This window comes from Pelobates fuscus, chromosome 2, assembly GCF_036172605.1.
Source record: "Pelobates fuscus isolate aPelFus1 chromosome 2, aPelFus1.pri, whole genome shotgun sequence".
Lineage (NCBI taxonomy): Eukaryota > Metazoa > Chordata > Amphibia > Anura > Pelobatidae > Pelobates > Pelobates fuscus.
The window spans coordinates 147777549-147802761 of NC_086318.1; the positions used below are offsets into that span (position 1 = coordinate 147777549).

Consider the following 25213-nt stretch of genomic DNA (forward strand, 5'->3'; position numbering starts at 1 on the left):
GAAACAAATTAATATTGAAAACTCAGAAACTATTTAGGATTGAATCTGCATCTGAAAATTATTGTGTTTTTAACATATTACTGTACAAACAGATATTGAACACTGATAAGAACCTAAAGGCACAAGAAGTCTGCTCATATTAGATGTGAACAGTAAACTTAGCCATATGTGTATCCAAGTCATTTTTTTTAATTTCATTACAGGGTTATGTACTTAATTGAAAATTGTCAGAAACGTACTCACTTTGAGTGAAGTCAAAGTAAATTTTACTTTTAAGGACAATATAGTCAAATTAAAAACTGAATGGATTTGATTTTTTTTTCTAATTGGCCTCAATTTTTAAATTCACTATGAATATTTAGTGAATAACATGTTAGTCTTTCTCTTTAGTCCATGCCATGGATCGACCACCTTTTCTGTAAAGTAAAGCTTCTTCACATTGCACCTTAGCTGTTGCAGTTTAAGATTATGACATCTTGTTTAGGTGTTGCTCTTTATGTTAAAACATTTTGAGTCTTAAAGTGTTACTACAACCGTCATGACCACTTCTGCTTTTTGTTTATTATGGTTGCACCCCCAGCACATATGACATTGGCAGCCTAGAACTCTGTTTTGTGTTGCTTAATGCCAATTATATGCATAAAAAATGTCTGAGGTTAGCCTGCACTTCATGCTGCTGACAGATGTTACATTTTTCTCCCTTACCCATCTCACCATTCTTAATTGTAGCTCTCCCACCTCCCTATCCCATCTGATATTTTTTCCCCTGCCTTCCCTCTTCCTGCTTTACCTCTGTCTCCTCTTGACAGCTCAGAGCGCACGCACACGCTCTGAGATGTTTAAATGGTCCAGTCAAAGGCTTTTCTATGATGTCAGACGGAGGTGCTCCAACCAATGCCAGAGGCTTTGTATTGCGCTGAATTAAGGTAACTAAAACCTTCATATAAAATGCTTTTCAAACTTTCTATTAAGGAGACCCTGAAGAATAATGCCAATAGTACATTATTCACATGTTTTCAAAAAAGGGTTGGAGAAATCCTTAAATGTTATTAATTCCCTTAGTGTACTTTAACATTTCTATCATATCATCTATCTCTGTTTAGATCATGAAGCCTTGGTATGTTGAACTGCCTCTAAGGCATTTAGGGAAAAAGGACTCAAGCTGGATAATGATAAAGAAATCTAAAAATCTTGAAAGGTTTATTTTAAAATACATTATAAAAAGTGCAACTGATAAAATAATCCAATGGAGGAAGAGCATTTGTACCCTGAAATAACAAAATTATTATGGAGGAAAAAGTATAATAAAATATATTATATTTAAGGGTGTCAGTGAATCTCCAAGAAGTACCCTCTGTTTTTCTCTGACTCACAGCTAAACCACAAGACAAAAAATAGGGCATACCAGAATCCTGCTTGTGTTACTTAGGGAATTCAACTCCACAACAATCACGGAAAAGAGAAATACAACTCAAAACACAGGCCCAGAAGTAAACACTGACTAAGACCTGTGAATTCTCTTCATTGTCCAAGAAACAATGAACATGCTTTGTCTGAGTGAAGTTTTTTAAAGTGAGCAAAGTAGAGACATATTAATAACAAACCCTGTATGAAACAAATTCGGTAGAAGCGAATATAAACGTTTTTACTTTCATGTATTTTACAGAATCGAATTTAGTCCATGAAGTCTTACTCAGTTATACAAAAGGGGTAATTACCAGCATGTTGCATGAGGAAAACATTTCTTTGCCAGAAGCCACTGGTGACTGAGTTAATGCCTGCAAGTGTGATGAAACGTCAGGTCACCCCCTACTTCCAAACAGCTAAGGAAGTTTCAATGGGTCATATTATTTCTACAGTCAAGGAGGGTTTGGACGCTACCATTTCTCTGTTAGCATTTCATTAGCAGTCCAGAGATTAATAAGGATTGCTATAGCAGTTTTTAGTACCTTTTTGTTTTAGCAATATATGATATAACTTTATTAGATTAAGTGCAGACATTCTTATCACATTCTGTTGCCGTTTTCAGTAAGTTGTACTGATAGTAAAGCCATTGGGGTACTTACAAAATACCTAAAAGCAAGGAATTTGACCATTTTTATTTATCTATTTTGCAGAGCTACTGTATGTGATAAAAAAAAATGCATTTTTGCCTTTATACTAACATTGTAAACCCTGTGTGAATTTTTTCAAAATCAAGGACACTTTATAACATACCTCCCAACATTAGAGATAGATAAAGAATGATGTGTGGCTATACTGTTGCTATATTGAGCAATTTTAGGTTACTTACTAATAAAAAAATGCACATGGAAATGTAATTTAGAACAAGAACAAGGTATCTTATTTATACACACTGATTGATTAAAAAATGTTATTATAGTTTAAAGACATATCATTGTAATATTATTGCTTTGAAGCTCTTCTATACACTCAGACACACAAACAATAAGAAGCTCTTAGAACATTACAATACAAAAGATGGAGAGAAATTTGGCCAAAAAATAGGCATTGTCAGTCCTAAGAAGGGTGACTTAGGAGAAATGCCATACTGTTGAAAACCTTACGTTTCCCATATATTTTTTTCAAAGGCTGGATGAATTATTGAAAAATAGCAATTGTGTTTATTTAGATAATTTTAATTTTTCAGTATGTCTATAAAGAATTCTATGCACAAAATTGTTTTGTTATATGTTTCTATGCTAGTTTTGCATATATGCTATGATTTTTTTTCAATGACAAAGTGCTCGATAGTAAAGCATGAAGATTTCTGTTTATTAAAGAGAAACTGGAATCTCTTTGACGAACCGCATTGTGTAAATAAATAAGTTGTGGATAAGACAGGATGACTTACATTTAACTTAATCTCATAGGATTCCAGAACAGGTTAAGTATTGTGAACTAAAAAACAAACTGCAAAAACCTAACAGATATATTGGCTTAAATAATGCAATTCAGTAATAATATGGTATATAAGTCCTAATGGGGTTTCATTATATATACATTCCTTAGGTTGGTAAAATATCTGTATAACATGACAAAAAAAAGTCTTGGTCCACTAAAAATAATTTATGATCAGTACCACTCACTAATAGTGCCTACAATGTGCAGATAAATATAAAAAGTACTTGTACACTAACAGCCTTTTATATCTGTATTTCTTAATGCCTTACATTACCAGTGACCAGTGATGCATATTTTTTTTGCCATGACTACGTTAAATTTAGTATGTCAGTTACTAACATAGTCAAGCCATTTTGAAACCGAAGTATCAAACATTACCTAAGAATATATTATTGTACATAGGGACGACTCCCAGCAAAGTGTTTCATCAGTTAACGGATCATCATGAAACCTATTGAAGAATGGTACATATTCACTGTAATGTATGCACACTTCTACAAGTACTCACAGAATAACAAATACTCATCCTGAGAGTCCCTTGTATAAATATAACATAGACATCTTTTGTGAACATGACAAACTGTTAGCATATTTGGTTGCCGATTAAAATTGAACTAAAGCTCTAGATAAGTCTGAGTATTAGTGCTTGGCCTTCTGAATGAAAGTCACAGCTTTGAAAGAAGTAAATCTGCAAAATGTGTGTTTGTCTATGTACGTTAGGCAAGTATGAGAAATCGGAGGTCCATGCCTTCAAAGAGAGAGTTGCTGCATCCATTTATCTGTGTAGTCTGCGTAGTAAATCCTGTCTCTTCAACGACTGTTTATGTATTGAAGGTTGAAAAAAGTAGTTTTAGGCAGGATTAAATGGTGGTTTGAGGCCAACCCATCCTTGTGTTGTCTGCTAATAGAAACATAGAAACATAGAATGTGACAGCAGATAAGAACCATTCGGCCCATCTAGTCTGCCCAATTATTAGCGGAGTATGGGGAGAAAATTACCCAAACTGACCTTGGTAAATCGCTTAATGCTAGTAGACCTGAAAATCCCACTGATATCGTTTGGTCATCTTTGAAGGAAAAGCCATTCAAGATTGGTGCCAAGCATAAAAGCTACATGACTGTCTTCCCAGTCAGACAAGAGTAAAGCATAATAATAAAATAAAATATGAATAAAAAATAATAAATAACTGGACAAAACCAGGGTGTAGTTATTCAACTGCAAACAGTGTTCACGTCAGACTGGAGACAAAAAACAATGTACATGTGTCAACTGTATTTCAACTGTATGTGGGATCTAAGGATAATAAAATATAGGGGGGTCTTTATTAAACAAGGGGAGACCTGCTCAATCCCCTCCCCATAAATCCACACTACTTGAAGGCAGTGCGCCTCCTACTGTTCTTAAGGGGCCTAACTGACCCCACAATTATTGAAAGGCAAACCACCATTGATCATCTGCATACAGCCTATCACTCTTAATCACCAATCGCTACTAATACTAACCTACGTGCCCATGGGGTGAGAGAATATGGTTCTACCGTAGTTATTAAGGATTCTAAGGTATCTGTGTTTGTTTTCTTTTATTTGTAATTGTTATTGATTCGCTTTTTTTGATTCTTTTATTTCATGCCCTCTAACCTAAATGTTGACCTCCTAGCTTTTCACTGTGCGTCACAACTCCTTGTGGTTACAGAATTAATAAGTTCATGTTTGTATTTTGTCCCAGTTCAGAGCACGTTTCGTGTGCAATTACATACATGCACCTTTCTCTTACGCAACCTCCCTAGAAAACATCAGAACAATCTCAACTGCTTGCTTGATTGTATCAGTAATCTAGAAACTTGGCTTTTGTTTGGTATTCTGCTTCCATTTTGACCCTTCTTCCGTACATTGCAAATTAAAAAAATGATTGTGATTAAAGTAGGTGCTTAGTTGTGAAAGAAAACTCTTAAATGCCATACCATATTCAAACAATTTTTCCAAGCAGAATCAAGTAAGCAATAAAATCTGCAGCATTTATATAGTTATAGACATATGCGTGTTATACACACAAAACTGTAATAGGTGAACTTTGAAATGATTACTATTTGGTGCTTTGATCAACTGAACAAAATGTTCAGATTCCACTGCAGTGGACTTTCCCAATAATGGTTTCATTGAGTTTTGATTTATTCATTTGTTTGTAGTATGTTTGCTTTATGTATATATAAGGAGAAAGCTTGTGTACAGCTTTACGTGAAACGAGTAGAGCTGCCAAAAATTCACATTGTTGGAGATATAATATAAAGAACAAGAAAGCAACCAGGAGCCATACTGGATTGTCATACAGCAAAATTGCCAACAATGCGACATTGTATTAATCAGGGACAGACTGTAGTGTTATCTAGATAAAAGATAAATGTAAATGTGAGGACATTATGTTTCATGCTATGTAGGCTTTATTATACAATATTTTATTTTAACCTGTAGACTATCACTCTTGCCATAGGTCCATTGTTTATTTTATTTTTACCTTATTTAAGGATGCCAGAACACATTTTGAAGAAACATTTTTTAAACAAATCAAAACATATTGCTCTCTGATATGTGAGTGATCATTATTTCCCAACAAAGCTAATATCACAATAGCATATACAATATATATTTTTTTAAATTTCCATCCACGTTTCACATATTGCACACACATATATAATTTAATTACACGAGCATATATGGTATAGCATTATACAATCACACTACTTTCCTGTTTACAGACTCCCTCAGCCTAGATTTTTCATTAGAATAGTAACCTTGATGCAGGGCTATTCTATGGCAGCCTATCCTGAGCATATATATGCTCTTTAGTATTCTGGTAAATTTTAGTAACTTTTTTTCCTCTGTCCTATAAATGACCGTCCAACCGGAGGTAAAGGTGTTTCTCCTGCATGCTAGACACTTTGAAAATTGGTTAATGAGTCCTAATTCTGTGAATAGACGTCAGAGTTGGAAATTGTGTTGCCCTAAAAGTTGGAACACGTTTGCCAACTCATCACAAACTCCTGCTTAGCGAATATTCCACCAGGTTGAATAATAGACTTTCTTGTTTTTATATCCATGCTAGTAAACAAGTAGGTCCGTAAACTGTTACTGATTTACTCCTAATTGGTCAACTATAAAAACTTTTTTCCAAATTAATGTGATCTTGAATCAGGCCATCGCCTTGCTTTTTGTTCACCCCTACTGAATCTCCATTGATTAGACAGAAAATCCATGGCAGTATTGAAATCAAAGTTTATTTAGAGTTATGAGAAGTAAATTTGCATTAAATGATCTAACTATTAACTACAATAACTAACACACCTTCCATTAAACTTTCAACTGTCCTACATACATATTTAACCAGCTAAACCTGTTACAATCTTTGGAATATTAAAAAGGTACTTTGATGTTGCAATTAATATTGACACTGGCATGAAAGCTTTTCTGTGCTTTTCCGTAGCATTTTTGGATAGGATTTAACCCCTTAAGGACCAAACTTCTGGAATAAAAGGGAATCATGACATGTCACACACGTCATGTGTCCTTAAGGGGTTAAGGTAGAGAAATGAACTGTAATACATGAATATATATATAAATGTATATCTGAGTATAGGTGTGTACAATTAAACAATTTTACACATTCACACAGCTGTGTTTTATACTGTTGGAGTTTAAAGCAAAATGAGTAATGAGGTTTTACATAGTTCATTATTTTTCTTATTTTACTATATCTGCAAATAACACCACTGATTATAATGGCTAAATAAATTCCATACCTGTTTATCAACACTAATCTTTGTAAATGATTGAAAAACTGCAGTGTTTCATAGACAGACAGACAGAGAGACAGTCAGAGAGACAGACAGACAGACAGACATATAGATAGATAGATAGATAGATAGATAGATAGATAGATAGAATGTATAGTGCTTGAAATATCTTCACTTCTGAACATATAATTCTGCTGTATTTTTACAATACAGAAAAAGTGCAATAGCAGACAAATAAATGAAGATTATTTCTTCAGCAATAAGAAAAGTGACAAAACAGAGTATGTAAACAGGAACTCTGAGGTAGTGTGTGTGTGCACTAGGCAAAAATGTCGTGACATCACACTGGATACATATGATGCAAGAAAGAAATGAATGACTATAGTTGCTGTGGTAAATCTGTTATCAGTAACAGTTCGTAGAATTTCTTTGAAAGCTTTTATTCATATCCTTTCCCATCATAAAACAGGGTTAATTGCTGCGACCTGTATTTGAGAGTAAATAAAAACTACAATGCTTCTTGTGTGTCCAATCTGTCTGTCTGTCTATCTATCATGAGATGTGTGGAACAATCACATGTTTTTTAGAAAAATAATATTAATATATTCCATAAATTCTATAATTCAATGTTATGTTATTGCTTGTAAAATGGGTATTAATCAGATAGATTGCGAGTGCTTTTATATATATATATATATATATATATATATATATATATATCCATGAAAACCAAAAAAAGGACAGCACTCCTAGGACTATCTGAAGTACAAAAAAATATTTTAAGAAGTTTTAGGAGTGCTATCTTTTTCGAGGTTCGTTGGAACAGTCCTCAAGTGCAAGATAACATGTTTTAAATAAATATATATATATATATATATATATATATATATATATATATATATATATATATATATATATACACACACATATGACGTTGTGTGCAATGTATGATCATATACTGTTACTAAACTCCCATTATTTTTTGCCTAGGTGAGATGGTTTTAAATAAAACTATTACATTCTGTGAAACTTGAAACTGCAGTGCAGTTTAGTAAATAAGCGAGTGCGCTGGATCTTGTATGTCACACACACACTTATATATTGTTTATGAACTGTATTTAAAAAAAAAGAGTTGAGGGAATTAATTATTTGACACAAATGAACACGAGTCTGCCTCTGATATAATTAATCTTGAATAACCTCTTGCTGTTTGCATTTTTTTTTTACAAAGGTTTGCAGGTCTGCATTTATAATTTTAGTTAAGCAATTTCATCCAACCCAATATTCAGACTTTGCACTTTGTATGCCGAGTTAAAAATTGACAAGACCTGTGTTTAACAGGTTGCTGTTATTGATTATCCAGGGCCCATAGCTGCAGTATCACATTTGTTAATGAAATGGATAGAATGCTGTAAACACATATCCCGCGTTACACTGCTGGGCACAGACTGTGTTATTGCCTCCGACTCAGGTGGAATGCTCCCAATGGTTGGAGTGTAATGCAAACGCCCTTTAACCCCTTAAGGACACTTTGCTTATTTTGTACTATAGGACACAAGTAATTTTGACATTTTTGCTATGTGTGTGTTCAACTACATTGAATTGAATTTGACGTGACATATACATATATAAAATCTCATTCATGAAAAGAACTTAAAAAAAAAATGCAAAACAACATTTTTGTTCACAGTTTTATCAATAAAAATGTGTATATTTAGTGCAGCTAAAGAGAAGTAATTCAAAATACATTTATTTTTTGGGTCCTGTAGATATGTCTAGGATTTTAGTTTTATTTTTGTTATATAAGGTCACAAAATACAAGGAGTAAAATACAATTTCAATGTGGAGCAATTTTAGAATTTGATATGTTTGTCTTTAATCTTTAATATCTATCGCAGTAAACAAAATAGCCGCACAAAAGGATATATTTATATAAAGCAGACATCACAGGGTATTTACCTAAAGCTATTTTGACATTTTAACTGTCAATCTCTGTAAAAAGTTGCAAAAGTTTTGTTGTTTTTGTGTTTTTTTTACATACAAACATAAATTTTTGTAAATTTTTTTTTTATGTGTATTTTGTAAACCGGATGTGTGCTACTCCTGTACAAAGCACCACAATATGTTTAGCTACATCTTTTGAGTACAATGATAGTCCAAATGTATGCTTTTCTCACATTTCTGTGAAACTGCAGTGCTATAGAAAAGACCTGACTGTTTCAGTTTTTACAGTTAGATTTTGATATATGTTTTGATGGGCCTATGTATCATTTTGGGGCAGCAGTTTGACTGTTCAAATTACCCCAGAAAGGCCTACAATTTATGAAAGCAGGCATTCCATGGGACCTCGTATGGTATATATTGTGCCTTATTGTGCCACCATGCTTTCATAAGTTAGTCAGCTTGTAGTATTTTTATTTTTTTACATGCATTTTCAATATTTGCTAGGAATTTTGTAATTCTGATACGCACCACTATTATTATACATTCCGAATTATGCTCAGCTAACTGTTCTGAGTAAAACAATTACCCCCTATTTGCCACAATCTTGTGAAGTCACAATGCCATGTGAGAGACCTGACTATTTAAATTTTTACAGTTTGAATTTTGATAGGTGTATTTGATGGGCCTATTCCTCATTTTGGAGCTTTTTATCTGTGAGACAGATTAAATTACTGATATATACATATAATTTGCAAACGTTGACACGAACAGGTTATGCCATGTGGTATATTTTGAGCCTTATTGAACAGCCATCTTTCACCAATTTATTTCAAAGTGAGATTTAATATATTATTTTCAATTTATTTTACATGCACATTGTAATTTACTGGCTAAGTGTAAACTTGAAGTGTGCTGCTGTAAAAAAAAAAAATCACTAAATTGTGCTCCTATATATATTTCCTGAGTACAGAATGACCACCTCTGCACACCTTTGTCAAGTTTTTGTGAAAATACGGGGATGGGTTTATAATCTGCGCCGTGCAATTAAAAAAAAAAAAAATTACAAAAAGGTCAAATTGTCAAATTGAAGATCGATCCTTGGTACACTTTGGGGCACTTTAGCAGCTCACGCATTTAAATTACTTCATAAATACATATCATTTTCAATCGTGGACACCATGGGACCTAACATAATTTATTTTAAGTTGTATTGAGCTGCCATGTTTCACTATTTTCTTTCAAACTTTGCAGTATTTTTTATTTTACATTTTTTTTACATATACATTGCATTTTTTTAAAATAGCATTTGTGTGCCTATGTAGTAGAGCCCTAAACTGTTCTCAGCTACATCACCCGAATACAAAGATTATGCATGGATACAGGGCCAAACTAGCTACCTTCATATTGCAGGTTTTTTTTTTTTTTTAATGAGCAGTGGGTATCGGTCTATGCTGCCACCCCTAATTCTAATACCAACTCTAACCCTAATGCTACCATAACACTAACACTAACCCTAAATGCTAACCATAACTGTAACCCTAAACATGAATACTAACTAAGCCTACATACTAACACTATGCCTAACCACTAACACTAACTAACCCTAATTACTGACACTAACTAACCTCAAACACTAACACCAAAGCCCTAAACACTATCTAGCCCCAACCACTAACACTAACCCCACTTACTAACACTAACTAACCCTAATCTAAACCCTAACTCAAACCTAAACCCTAACCCTAGCAATAGTTTTAGAAGGATTCCCTATAATCATGTCAGTAAAGAGATTTCCTTGCTGACAACAGCAGCATGAGAGAAATAATTTAAATACCCTTCTTCTCTGCTGTTAAATCATATAGTGACAAATTGTCATGATGTGATTTAATGCCCTTCTATTAATGTAATCACAAACAGTGATCAATGCTAGGCAACTTGCATAGTGCAGACATTGATTACCCTCTTCAGCCAGTGATCGTGCTTCAGGGGGCTTGAAGGGAGAACCGCATTGTGGTCTATTCAGATCCCACATATTATTATTATTATTATTACTCGCATTTATAAAACGCCAACATATTCCACAGCGCTGTATAACTGGGAAAAAGACAACACAATAAGAACAGACCGATACAACAGGTAGAGGGCCATGCCCATGAGCTTACAATCTAAAGTTTAAAATGGGGAGATGAGACAAGAGGTAGCAGAGGAATTTGTATGTCTCTCTCTGTTGAGGTAATCCAGAAGATCAGTCACGTTGATTTAAATGGCTGTGTGTAGTGTTCACTTTGAACGTTGCTGATATAGGGTTACCTGTGATTCTGGGGGGTTTGCAGTAAATAGCAGGAAAAATAGTCCTGCTGGATCCTTAAGGGTAGGACAACCATGACAGAATTATTCTGTTATGCATACTTTAGGGCAGTGGTTCCCAACCCAGTCCTTAAGTACCCCATAACAGTTCAGAATTTAGGGATTACCCTATTGTGTCTAAGGTGTTTAACCCCTTAGGGACACATGACATGTGTGACATGTCATGATTCCCTTTTATTCCAGAAGTTTGGTCCTTAAGGGGTTAAAAAAAAAAAAAAACTTTAGACACAACAGGGCAATCCCTAAATCCTGGACTGTTAGGTGATACTTGAGGACTGGGTTGGGAACCACTGCTTTAGGGGGTTAACATGCATAGTACAAACAAGTCAAGCAACACTTGATCTCAATGGAAAAGTACCAGTGCTTGTCTATTATATTCTACTTGTGAGAAGGATCAGAAACAGCTTATTCCTACTTCAATAGGATCAAGTGCACGAAGGGCATTTAAAAAGGCAGACACTCAGATGGCATTAAGTTGGTAACCTTCATAGGTTTTTATAGAGATATATGGCAACAGGCAGATGTGCATAGGAATGCTGTATTGGCTTAAATTATAGCTCTACCCGATTTTCCAGAACATACATTTTTAATTATGCATGAAGAAAGGGTAGAAAAAAAAAAATCACATTAAAATCGCAGGTATGTACAGACTGACACAATCCTGGCACGTGATGTAAAAACCGTTTCATTTAGTTTTGATGATATGCTTAAAAATGATACTTCCGAAATTAGTCAAAATCACTATAAAGTGTTAAATATTCTCTCTGCCATGTTCAGCTTTGGCGTAATAGTTTGTTCCCTCTGCAGAATAATGACGCAATATTTTGTTCTACGTGATAATTAAAAAAACAAATACAAAAAACAAAAAACAGAAATATCCAAACATGAAAGAGGCCTAAAACACTCCGTACATTAACAAATAGTATCAGAAGCATCCAATCTAATGTTTTTGGTTTTTTTTCACTGTTTTCAGTAGGAAGTAAAGTGCAGAATATAGGCCAAAGTGAAATACTGAAAGAATTGTTGAGTTTGAGAATTTTCTACCCATCATGGCTATGTGCCCTACATTTTGCAATTTCTTTCTATGTGCTACGCAGTTCATTGTTTAGTTATAACCCCCTATAAAAACAAGGGTATGGCCAAACCATTTTTAGAATACTATATTGAGAAATCCCAGTGTAATAGTATGTCAATAAACTGAAGCCTAGTCAACTTAATAACATATCAACAGCTAATCCATGTTATAAATAACAAGTAGATAGGAATGACGAATCAACACTACGCACAGAGTATAAAAGACTGTTCAGATTTATTCTGTAAATTGAAACACATTTTGATACACGCAAGATGACGTACAGACATAATCAAACAACAATTTTCATTTAGTGGAACATGACCGTATTCACTAAAGCAGAAATTTGGATTAGTCACCAAGGGGCTGCAGATTTTAAACTAAAATAACCAAACTGGCTTAGTTTCAAATTTGGCCCACAATTTGCAGATCTTTTCACATTTCCTGTTTAACCCCTTAAGGACACATGACATGTGTGACATGTCATGATTCCCTTTTATTCCAGAAGTTTGGTCCTTAAGGGGTTAAATGAGAAGACGTCACATCGACTTTATTTAGTTAATTAACAGCCGGTGACCTAGGCCTGCAGAATGAAGTCCGCTGAAGTCAGAGGTGCATCTTCCAACATTCTTATCAGTTTAGCTAGACTATCACTGCAAACTTTGAAGGTGATGAAACTATCACGATAATGTGAACTATAGCTAAACTTTGTATCTCTGCCTGAAAAGCAGTATAGAGTACAATCCTCAAATCCATGACACACAACATCTGTTAGGTCATACTAATTTGGAACACGAGAATGATCTGCAGCCTCCTGGCACTGAATGGGTTAAGCTGTGTGTGTCACATTTTAAAGCTGTCAATTTATAGGCACAGGCTGCAATGTAAAACCATGGACAATCTGATTAGTTGGGCTGTAATCCTGTTTCCGGCTACTGATGTAAGAGTTATGCTTCTTTTTCAGCCTCACACACTCTCTCAGCACACTCTCAGTGTATCTGTACAGTGCTATCAATTTAACTCTTCCTGCTGTAGTGGTCTGGGTGGTAATGAAAAGGTTAAGGGCTGCCCAGGCAGGAACACTGCTGTCTGTAAATGTCATTGAACATGAATTTGTATATGTCTAGTTCCTGTAGACAGTCAAGCCCCACCCATGCACCCAAACAGACAAATGAAGACATATATTCTGGTTTATAGAGTAGTTTCTATAAACTTTCCCTCCCAGAGCAAAAAAAAAACTCCCGCCTACAGCACTGATTCTCTGGGCTTTTTAAGCAGTGTGCTCCCAGTAATGTAACATATTTAATGGAATAAATAGACAGAAATACAGCCATGTTTCATTACATACAGCTATAATACAGAAGCATACCGACATTAAAACATTTCAAGACAAAACATGCATCTATGTTCAGAGCTAAGGAAAATAAATGATCAGCTCAGATCTATCACAGTGATAAGACCCTTGATTTATGGTTATTGATTACAGCAAATACCATACCACATTTAGTCCATGGGAAAATAGGAATGCCAAGCAAATCCACTGACAGCTCTCACTGAATGCTGGGTGTCCCCCTCCCAGGGAACAGGAACAAAAAAATAAAAATAAAAAAAATAATTTGAATTTTGGATAAAAAGAAATCATCTCAGTGTGCAGAATCAGTATGATACAGCATATATCTCACATCCAGACTCTCAATAGGGATCCAGCTGCTCATCTCCCAGTCCTGTGGAGTGTATGGGCCGTGTGGAGGTAGTGGGATCCCCTCCAAAACAAAAAAGAACCAACCAGAATGCCACCCCTCACCCTGAGCTATGGAATCTGTGTCTTTTGGAGCTTTATTGTATAGAAGGAGTCTTTATTGGTGTGCCCTGTGCAGTGTGTCCCCCTGTGTGCTGGGTGTAGAAAGAGGCTTATGTGCTTCACACAGTTACAGAACAGAGCCCGGACCCCTTGTCTTATGTCACAGAATAGCAAATTAGTTCTCAGAATTTCTGGGCCGGGCTTCCATGCTGAAAGCCTACGTCAGAGCCCTAAGCATACCATGTGACCCATCCAGCCGGGAGATACCAAGTCTACCAGGGGGCTGAGTGTGCCCCAAATATGCCCAGGTTACACCAGATCCTTTCCTAAAGGGAATCCCTGGAATCCCCATATTTTATTTAGGGGTTCAGAGATATGTAGGTGACTTGTGGGTGCTTTAGAACAAGCTCTGTGGGCTGGAGGGTAGTGAAAGGGGCTGGCTGGCTGACACTCTGTCCTCCCCTGCCTGCATATAATGGTAAGATCAGAAGCTCAAATTCCGAGAATTGAGCCCTGTTGATTCTTAGAACTGGGGGTTCTTAGAAGTGGTGATGCAAAGATTTTCTAGGAAAGCCCTACCAGGTGATTCGCTTTTCTCTTTATTTTTTTTTTTTTTTATTATTACTTGCCAATTGCTTGGAGTTGAAGTTCCCTGACTGTTTTCTTCTGTCTTTTTTATGCTCTTTTTTTTTTTTTACTTTAGAAATTATGTATATGTACATTATTATTATTATGGTTATTATTTTTTATTTTTTATTTTTATTTTTGTCCAGCATAGGATTTACTTGTTGATGGATACAGATGAGAATTTTAGTGTTATTTTGTATCCCTTGTCATGTGTGATGATTTTCTATTATTTATTTATTTATTTGTTTTTTATAATTGGAAATTGATTTCTTGGACCGATGCATATTTTGATGATGCATTTTCTTTAATTGGAGTAGTGGATTGCTAGCAGCGCATGCTGCTGGAGTTTATAAACCATTATTGTGGATTTGGTCTGTGATCCAGCATGATTGGGAGTCCCAGATCCCATGCCTGTCTGTGTCTGCCTGCCTGCCAGCCAGCCAGCCAGCTCCCAGTGCCATTCTCTTTCTCTGTCTGGTTTCTCTCTACTTGCTCCAGGGCAACAAGCAGACTAGCTACAGGGGCAGGTTATATAGTCAGTCTGATAGCTATATTCTAGATATATCATGTGTGTGAATGTGTGTGTTGAAGAATGTGCAGGGAGGCTGATCTTCACTTGCTCATCCTGCTGCGTCTGATAAACAGGGGAGAGACTTTCAAGGCATTTCTGTGGCTCCTGTTCCTGATCAGAATATGAATACAGGAAGGGATGGAGCTGGGGTTTTAGTATTTGGGCTTTGCACCTGTACCCTGCTTATTTCTTCTTCTTCTTCCAAAGCTGCTGATTTGGGAGTGAGCTTAGGGAGTCACATTTCTAAGAGGGGTGGTGGTGCTGGCTATGAGGCTGCAGGGCTACCAATACCCCTTATTGTGCTTGTGATCTCCATGGGCAATCTGTTGATTGATGTCTTGTTGTGTGTTGGAGGTTTGTGACTGCCCTGTGTACTTAGAACTTCTGTGAGTGAGGCCGCTCGGTGTGCCAGTGGCTGGCTAGGGGGGCTAGTGGCTGCTACAGACCCGCGCGGGTCCTCCTGCCTCTCCCCCCTGTTTACATGTGTCTCGCTCGCTACACAACTCTGAAAGTGGGGGATTATACGGATTTAACGTTTTGTCCTAATGTTCCCGGATCCCCTGTCCAGTCTTAATGACCGTTATGCGGATTAAAATGCCAAAGTAAAAGATCTCATTATTGGAAATGCCTCTGTTTTTAATGTTTGAAGACCTGCTGGAATATTTGGGATTTTTTTTTTTTTTTAAAAATGCTTTTATATAATAATACATTTATATCACTTAACCAAGTGTACACATATTTTTATACATCACAAAATGATACATGTGCTTATATATACATTCATTTATTATGTGTATTTTTCTACATGTCTATATATAAAAGGCCTGTAAAATATTATTGCAGAGGCTGATCGCATGGAGCATATGCTGGTACATGGCTGTAGACGTGCTCCTATGTGCGGGCACATGGGTTATTTATGAGGGTATTATCGCAGGGGAGGAAGACAGACTGCGATGCCCATGTCGCCCTCCTGTGTGCTCACTGTTTACTATGAAGAAGCTTGGCACAGCTAGTGAGACTCGTAAATCAGCCTCCCAAAGTGAAGGAGTGCTGGCTCTGCTCCACACGCTATTCCTGGAGGTATCTGAGCTCAGTGCCATCCATGTCTGTAGGACAGAGACCTCCTCAAACAGGCAGGGGGAGGGGGTGCCCCCAAATAGTCAATTAACCCTTCAAGCCCAGAATAGGGGGCATTCCTTGAGACTGCAAAACTTGGCATACTTTTAACTTAAGCAGACATCATAGATGTTTGTTGGGTTGTTTTCCCCTAACCCTTTGGGTGCCGTAGGTGTGAAGAGGGCTCGTGTTTTGGGTGCACCTATAGCACTCAAAGTGTAAACGTGACTATTCCCAACTTTCTATACTGCGCTCCAAACATGACAGAATGAGAATCCCTAGTTAATAATAAAATCGGGTAACCTCCTGGTGGGTAACCTGTAAAGAGAACCTACATTTGGACATTTGTTCTTCGTTGGGACCTAGATTACTATGTGGCATAATGTGGGAATAGTCAGAATAATGTTAACCCTGTAGGTGCCAGTTTACGTGGTAGGTTCCTCTGAGAAAGGTCCGAGGTTAGACATGCTGTTTAGCACTCCGATCTAAACATTTAGCCAAACAGTACTTTCTCTTGCATTGTTTTAGGATGTTTAATAGTTAGAAACTTGACATTCTTATTCCGAATCCTGACAATCTAATTCCGAATCCTGGCATTCGCATTCCTAATGTGTCACTCTCAGAGGCAGGAATAGATCGTTTAGAATTACTTGTGAAGTTTGTACTAAGCTCAAGTAGCGAGTTCACACATGTACTACACACCATGACAAACAGCAGCTCATGAGCCTATACCCCGCTTTCACTGATGCATACCGTGATAATATAAGGACTATATAGAGTTACAATGTTATCATTGTTTCTATATATCTGTTTCATACATATTCTATACCCATGGCGGCTTTTAGAAAGATCATGAAATATCTGGGCGCCTGCTAAATTTAATAAATTAGTTTTGTGTTCATTGGGAATGACAAACGTATTAAACATGTTGCCTTTGGGAGTGTGGGGGTGCATAAAGTTAATCTATTTTATTGGGGACATTTGGATAAATCCTGATTTAAGTGACTATTCTATTAAACTTATATTTGAGAGAAATGTGGAAAAGTTTGCGCTACTAATCTGCGCATCATATGTATGTTTGGTAGAATTGGGTCATGTTCTGTACTCGCCCAAAGAGACATTGCTAAAATTATTTTTGTTAGTGAAGTCGAATTCAGTAAGAGCTGTATATATGGCCTAGATACAGGCATAGGCAACATCCGGCACTCCAGATGTTTTGGACTACACCTCCCATGATCCTTTGCCAGCATTATGAGTGTAAGAGCATTATGGGGGATGTAGTCCACGGCATCTGGAGTGCCGAAGCTTGCCTATCAATGGCCTAGAACATTAGCTTGCAGATGTCAGCCTTTAAGCAGCTCCAGCCCAACAGTAGAATATTTTCCAAATAATGGTAAATAACAGCTCACATTTCAGTGCCGTGTGGTGCTCTGCTGACCCCATCTGGTCCGAATTACAATGACAGGCATTAATACAATTTCTTTAGAATGGTATGTTCCCTAAATTTAGTTTCACGCTGGTTAAATGGTGGTATAAGCAAGGAGAGAACCAAATCATGCATTTGAATGTTTAAACAAATTAACTTCGCTGAGTAGGGACACGCCTCCTAATGAAAGGGTTAAATGATAGAAATTCTTCTCCCCCCCCACCACCATGGCTGCAAAGAGGTTAAGTGGAGGTTTCGCATTCCTGTGCTCCAGCTGTAAGCCTTACAATTTTTTTTTCTTGACTCTTCTCCTATTTCATATGAGTAGCAAAAACAAAAACATAAAGCTTTATGCTAGCAGATATACTTTATAAACGCAAAGCTAAAGCACCGCGCTTACAGCAGCAGTCGCTTAGTATCCAACAGCTCAAAATACCTCCATATTGTTTAAATGTAGATAGGGATTTAGGTCAGAGTGCAGGTAATGTTCTCTTTATTTTTAGATATACTTTATATCTGTAGCCTCCTCCATTAGCTGACTCATTAACCATTTGTTTTCCAAGAATTTAAAAATTTGGCAGCAGAGGGGCCATATGTTATTTGTATAAAGCCCTAAATAATTCTACAGCATTGTAGCACTAACATTTTTATTTCACCTGTCTAAAGAGATACAATGGGGAATGTTAGTGAATGCCTCTATATGAATTAGCCAACTCCCTGATATACTTGGAGTTTAGAATGGAGTATTGTCTATTCATTTTTTAACAATGACATATAGGATGTAGATGACAGTAGCTTGTTAATTCACAAATACACTATCAAATCGACTGACCTATTTTCATTTGGAATCTAATAGTAAACTAATATAAATTGTGGAAAAAAAACTCTCAATAGATTGCTCTCAGTGTCAAAGGACTCTTCAATGCATTGGGGAAAGGCTGTGATTTTTTTTTTTAAATAAACAAACTGCTGTGGGCAACCAATGAATGTGTTTTGCTTGTTCTAAACATTGGAGATTCAGTTTTGTGTCCCCACTGAGAAATGAAGGCGTGCTGGGAATGAATTCCCTGCTATTTACTGAAAACTCACAAATTAGAAAGATGTTTCTGAAGATAGTGTGGCAGAAACCAAAAAATAAGAAATATGGGTTTCATATTCTTATGGCATACAAAAAAAAGGAGGAAGCTATGTTTCTCAGTTTTGTTAGTTCCTGTCTGTCCTGAGTAGGACTACAATTATAGTAATAGCAATCAGATTATTTTATAAAGAGGTCCTACAGAATTGCCACTAAGTAAGGAATTCCATTGAAAGTCATTGCCAACGACACAAGTTGTCTGTTCGCACAGTTTTATTTCATGACCACTCTTTTGGGACCACAAGATCGTGTTGAAGAAATCGTATGTTTGTGTCAGTTTTGAAAGATTATCAAATATTTCTTATTTTTGTGAGAAAATGCTAAATATTAGAAAAAGTGCATGTGTTTAATCCATAATATTTTTGTGTGCACTCATAATGGGAAGGAGTATTGGAAAAGGAATATAATACTGCCATCTAGTGGCTGAAAAATGCATTGCGATGACCAGATGCTAGTGGGAGCTGGAGTTTAGTCACTGCAAAAGAATGCATCCAAACTTTTTGCAGGAATGTCTGTTTGGACTTGATATCTATAACTGTTTTTTTTATACTGCTGTTTATACAGCTACTATTTACCGAAGGCCGTCTTTTTCTTGTGAATGTGTGTGCTGTTGTTCGCAGCAATTTATTGTCATTGCTTTAGACTAGAATAATCTATTCAGTTTATTACAGATTTAACTTGGGTCAAAATTCTGTAAACAAGACTCCTATCTATGGTTCTTGAATTGATTTCAGGAACTGTATTTGACCTGAGCTGGACTAAGCATAGTCCTCAATGAGGCAGTGGTGCTTTGGTATTAAATTGATATTAATTTCAATATCTTGGTTGGAAAATCATGAGACACTCTGGGCTACCTACTTCTTTGCAACAGAGTACAATCAGTACATTTTTACCAATTTAGTGTGCCTAAAGTAAGAATTTTACCATTTCCTTTCTGAAAGTAAATCAGTGCTAAATATGCTCGTCTCTAGAAATAGAAACATATTTAGAGAAACAACTTTTTGTCCGTCCATCCTTTGTGAACTATCCAACATAGTTGTTTGCAAAAAAAAAAACCAGTAAAATGCACACACTTAAAAAGGGGGGAATACTTCCTGCAGGGTGCTCCAGAAAGGGAGGACCAATCCTTGAAGACATCAGATTGGGGAAAAAAAAGAAATATCCAGCTCCACCAGAGGTTTCTTCCAAAAGGCGGTCTTTATTGGTTTCGGCTGCTCTCTGAGCCTTTATCAAAATATTTCTTTATTTATTTTTGATAAAGGCTCAGAGAGGAGCCGAAACGTTGTCTTCCTTGTTTAAAATAAATACTGCCTTTTAGAGGTAACCTCAGGTGTGCCTGGATATTTCTTTTTTTTTTTTCCAGTTTCATCAAACATATCATTCACGGCAATAGTGTCAATGATTAGCAAATTGTAAGTTAAAGTGTAGCTCTGAACAAGGCTAAACCTTTATCTCATTAAGGGCATGTGACCTAGAGCCTTATTCTTGAAAAGACTAATTTGCTTTATTGGCAACATTTTTGTGACAATGGAAATTAAGAGTACAAAATGAGAGTTTCTCACATGTTTTCCTCAAAGGTTAGAGAAACTATGAAGTTTCTGACTCATAAATGAATTTCGACTTGTGGTTTTATTTACTTGCATTTGTACAGTTTAGATAAATGTATTTTGTGAATTTCGTTGATGGTAGCATTAACAAATTCATAGCTATCCTAGTGATATGATTCATATATTCACCGACTCAAGAGTGCATTGTGGTGAGCAGACAAATGAGTTGCAAAACTTTGAATAATACAGAGAAGTTTAAAAAAAAAAAAAAAAAAAATATCTCAATATGCTTTTCCAAATGTGCTTTTTTAATGTGCTTTTTTTTTTGCAATTCAGTTCTCAGATCACCACAAAGTGCTATTTAGTAAAATACATCTATTAGTTATTCACTAAAGTGTGAATTGTTAGAAAATCAAAGTGAACTATTCATTTTAGACCAAAATAGCCAAACTAAATACAATTGACTGGGAGAACGTTTGTTTCCAGATCTTCTGTTTAGGACTAGAATTTGAAATTCCCCTTTATTCTGGACACTTCACTCTTTAGACAATAACCCTGTTTGTTTGTGTCTCTTGTACGTGCTACTAGTATAAGTTGTTGGTTAAACAAAGAACGAGGATCACTTCAGAGATCTCCTGTTGCCCTTTGCAATCCCTGAAGGCTCTCTGTGTTTGTCACTAATTATTCCAATGAACTTGAAAGTTCTTCTCCATAGTCAAACCTAGTCCTCTTACTTCACGACACTAACAGAGTGTGTGTTAAGGAATTACAACTCCCATCACCCTCAATGATCTTGATCGTGATGCTATGTTTAAGAATAGCATCGACAGGGTTTTTCTTTTGAATGTTGCACATAACCCGTGTCTCACTTACATCTCACTTAATAACCCAGTAAATGCAATATTTCTACCTTTCTATGATTTACCGTATTTATCGGCGTATAACACGCACCTCATTTCCAGAAGGAAATTCCAGGAAATTTCCACCCCTCCCATAGTATTCCCCCCCCTCATCCCATAGTGTTCCCCCCCCTTTCCATAGTAATCCCCCCCCCTCCCATAGTATTCTCTCCCCCCTCCCATAGTATTCTCCACCCCCTCCCATAGTGTCCCCCCCCTTTCCATAGTATTCTTCCCCCCCTCCCATACTATTCTCCACCCCCCATAGTGTGTGTCCCCCCCCCCCCCCTCCCATAGTGTCCCCTAGTGCACTTTCCCTCTGTCCCATATTTACTTACCTGTCTTGAAGCGTGGGCCGGCTTCACAGCGCGCACCGCGGAACTGGAACTTAAATTTCAGGTTCCGGTTTCCGGCGGGACTGAAAGGAAGTGTGCACACTTCCTTTCAGTCCCGCCGGAAACCGGAACCTGAAATTTAAGTTCCAGTACCGGCGGGACTGAAAGGAAGTGTGCACACAATAGTGTGCACACTTCCTTTCAGTCCCGCCGGAAACCGGAACCTGAAATTTAAGTTCCAGTTCCGCGGTGCGCGCTGTGAAGCCGGCCCACGCTTCAAGACAGGTAAGTAAATGTGGGATATCGGCGTATAACACGCACCCATGATTTTCTCCCTATTTTCAGGGAGAAAAAGTGCGTGTTATACGCCGATAAATACGGTAATTTTTTTTTTCTCAAATATCAAAGTTAAAAAATATTTTGCTATCTAGACCCCAGGCCAGTTCTTCTTAGCAGTGCAAACTCTCCAGGAAATTCCTCCCCCTTTGCCCCGTATCCGTGTGTCTGTATATTAAAAGTATGTGTATTCACGAATTATTTAATTAGGTGTAAGATGGTTTTATTCCATTTGAGAATTTAAGCAGTTATTTGTTTTGCATGTTCTTTCTGACTGGAAAACACTACGCTGTTTCTTCTCAATGGAAAACGCACCATGCTAAATGAGTCTGTCATTGCAGAACCATGCTGCCATGTAGTGGCCACTTTATAAAATTGTCTGGTGAGGCCTTGTCAAACATGCTGACAACCTGCTATGTTATATTTTGGCAAGGTGGAATTTCTGGGTAGGATAATTGTTCCTAAGGGATTGTAGACTGGACGACTACAGATATTTGTAGTCGTACAGTTGCCAGAGAAATGGCAGGGATTAGGTCAGATCTGATGGGGCTGCAGTCCTTGGTTGAAACCAGGAAAATAAATAATTAGCAGAGTTTCTTGAGAATTTCGAATGAAAACAGCTGTAAGGCCACATTCACTGTGCTTCTAGTTAAGCTGAATCAAGTGCTTCCGTGCTAGGAGCAAATATTATGCTTTCATAATCACGTAAGCAGAGAAAATATATTTTTAGCCTGCTCACCTATGGAAGATCAACAAAGTGAAAGAATGTTACATTCCAGGCATGTATTACATAGTTACCTAGTAAAATTGAGAAAAAAATAAATAAAAAGTACATAAAGTAAATTTTTCCCAAGTCCGTCCATTCACGTATGAACTAGATATAGATATACGTATCCTACCAGCAGCTTCTCTTATTAAAAAATATCCCTTAAAGCGGTATTCACTTTTATTCACTTTTATTACGGGAATAATGATTCAGTTTTGTGTTTGGAGATCTGCTTGGCAATCCTAGAAGGGAAGAGGGTTCTATGTCCGAGGCTGGCTTTCCAGGAAACAAATAGTTTTGGAAGTTATTGGGTAAAGTCATCGCAGAGAGTGTAAAACATTTCCCAGCACTATCCTCCCCTTTCTTTGTTAGAAAATTATGTTAACTTAGAGCATCTGTGGGCAGGTTGTGTGTAAACCAAACATCAGTAACAGAGTGCAAACCAGTTAATGCTCTACAGTCAGGGAATATGGACAGAACCCAACTTCCTATATAGAAGGTAACTTGCTTCCTATTCTTCTGTACTTGTTTCTCCAATTTATTTTCAAACAAATTATTTCATTTACGGTAATTAGCACTGCTTAGGATATTTTAAAGGGATACAATCCAGACTGAAAAGATTCCTGCCTTTTGCTACAAACTTACCCTTAGGCAATTTCTAATGTTAAAGTGTTTTTTGTTTTGTTTTGTTTTTTGGTTGTGTTTTGTATATCTATCTATGTTTATGTGAAATTTTATTATGTTATATACAATTCTTTGTATGCAGCTCTGTCTGTAAAATTATTTATATACTACCTGGTCCCACAACACTCTAAAACCACACACGTCACTTTAAACGGAGCGCTTAAAAGCAATGCAGCGCTGTAAAATCCATTTACTATAAATTTACCCTTAAAGTGGACACATGGGAAGAGTGTGGGAGTGTCAATGGCAGTGTAAAAGCCATGAACGTCTGTAAACCACAAACAGATATAAAGGACACCTCTTGATATACTGTTTACTGCAATTATAAAAACATATATATATAATTCCAAAAGATGCATTTTGTTTGCTACCAAAGATGGGTGCATTTCTGTAGCATGCTTACAGTGCTAGAAATTAGAGCACCAAATCCCTAATGTGAAGCTGGAGGGGATAAAAAAAAAAAAATCATCAGAAGAAAAAAAGTTAATTTCTTCAAGCTACCCAATGATTTGTTTTAAAGAGGAACAAGTTATTGAAAAGTGGAACAAAAACCTGCCTTAACCTTGTCTGGCATTAAGAGGAATGGGGCAAGGCAGAAACCTGGTTACATGGTAATGTAACTGGCAGTTTTTACCTGATACACAGTCAGTGACTGTACGCTTGTGTTTTTAGTGTAGGTTGGACAAAGCCACAAGTCAAGGGAAGTGATTCATTTTCACAGTTCCTTAGAAAAACAAGGTGAAATCTAGCTTTTAGATTAAAATACAAAATTAGGTTCAGGGCCGATATAGGATCTCATTTTGATTCTCAATAAAAAAATATATGCATACATACATACATACATACATACATACATACATACATACATACATACGTATAGGTCTGGATATAGAATAGGACAATTAAATATAACAAATTAGTAGTTTAGCCTCAAGAACAATTCAGTAATTTTTTTCCTTTTCATTATTAGTAACATTTTCAGCTTGTGGGACAGAGATACCTGTCTGGTTTATTATTTTATTTAAGAATAAAACAAATTGTTCTTGCTTGTGAATTGATGAGCCTGTTGACTTTGATCAGTCTTGAAAAGATTGCAACAATCTAAAACATTCTATTTATTTTGTGTTTTTCAGCATTCAAATAGGAATTTGGATTGTGAATTGAGATTTTGGGTAAGTGTTTGTTTATGCTGCCTGTTTTTTAATTTTTTAATTTTGTATTTTCATGAACAGCGATATCTGCACCTGCACATTACCCTACTTTCATTGTTCACATAGTCACTACACCATAAATAACCAAAACCACCAGAAGTGGAAGTTAGAAAAGTATTTGAAACTGCATATTTGTCCCATAAAAAAAAAGAACTTTCATTTGCACATATACAGAGAGGTTTTGCATGCACTAGTAATAGCAAAGAGCTCTACAATTATTCTGTGTTTCTAATGCGTTATGATTTATTTCTTTTTTTTTTTTAAATCTAGAAAAGGGCACACTATGGCATCCCCAACTGACAGTTGCATCCAGTTCACGCGACATGCAAGTGATGTCCTTCTGAACTTAAACCGCCTTCGAAGTAGGGACATCCTGACTGATGTTATCATAGTGGTGAACAGAGAACATTTTCGTGCTCACAAAACTGTCCTCATGGCCTGCAGGTGAGTTGTTGTGCGCACCCTATAATGTAAACTCATAGTAAAGGTTGCAAAGGAACATGGAGACTTTTTTTTTTTTTTTTTACTGAAGATGGCTTGCAAAATGACTTCTTCAGCTGGAATCATAAACTTGTGTTAAATTTGGGAAAAATAGAATCTATAGTGCAATAGACTCTTAATCATAAATTTATGGAATATATGGTTTATAGCCAGTGCCAAGTGTTTGCCAATTTAGAAATGATG

The 25213-nt window shown here is 36.4% G+C and overlaps 1 protein-coding gene across 2 annotated transcripts in view; it reads left to right on the forward strand.

The window, feature by feature from the left end:
* BCL6 (BCL6 transcription repressor) overlaps positions 1–25213 on the forward strand; it is a 74536-nt gene that overhangs the window by 41857 nt on the left and 7466 nt on the right. The window contains exons 1-3 of one of the 2 annotated variants that reach the window (XM_063442795.1): positions 14385–14458; positions 24452–24490; positions 24800–24973. In XM_063442795.1, coding sequence (XP_063298865.1) covers positions 24813–24973 — 161 coding nt within the window. In that variant the 5' untranslated portion in view covers positions 14385–14458; positions 24452–24490; positions 24800–24812. Of the gene's footprint in view, positions 1–14384; positions 14459–24451; positions 24491–24799; positions 24974–25213 lie in introns of those variants that run through there. The other variant, XM_063442796.1, reaches the window with a different exon arrangement.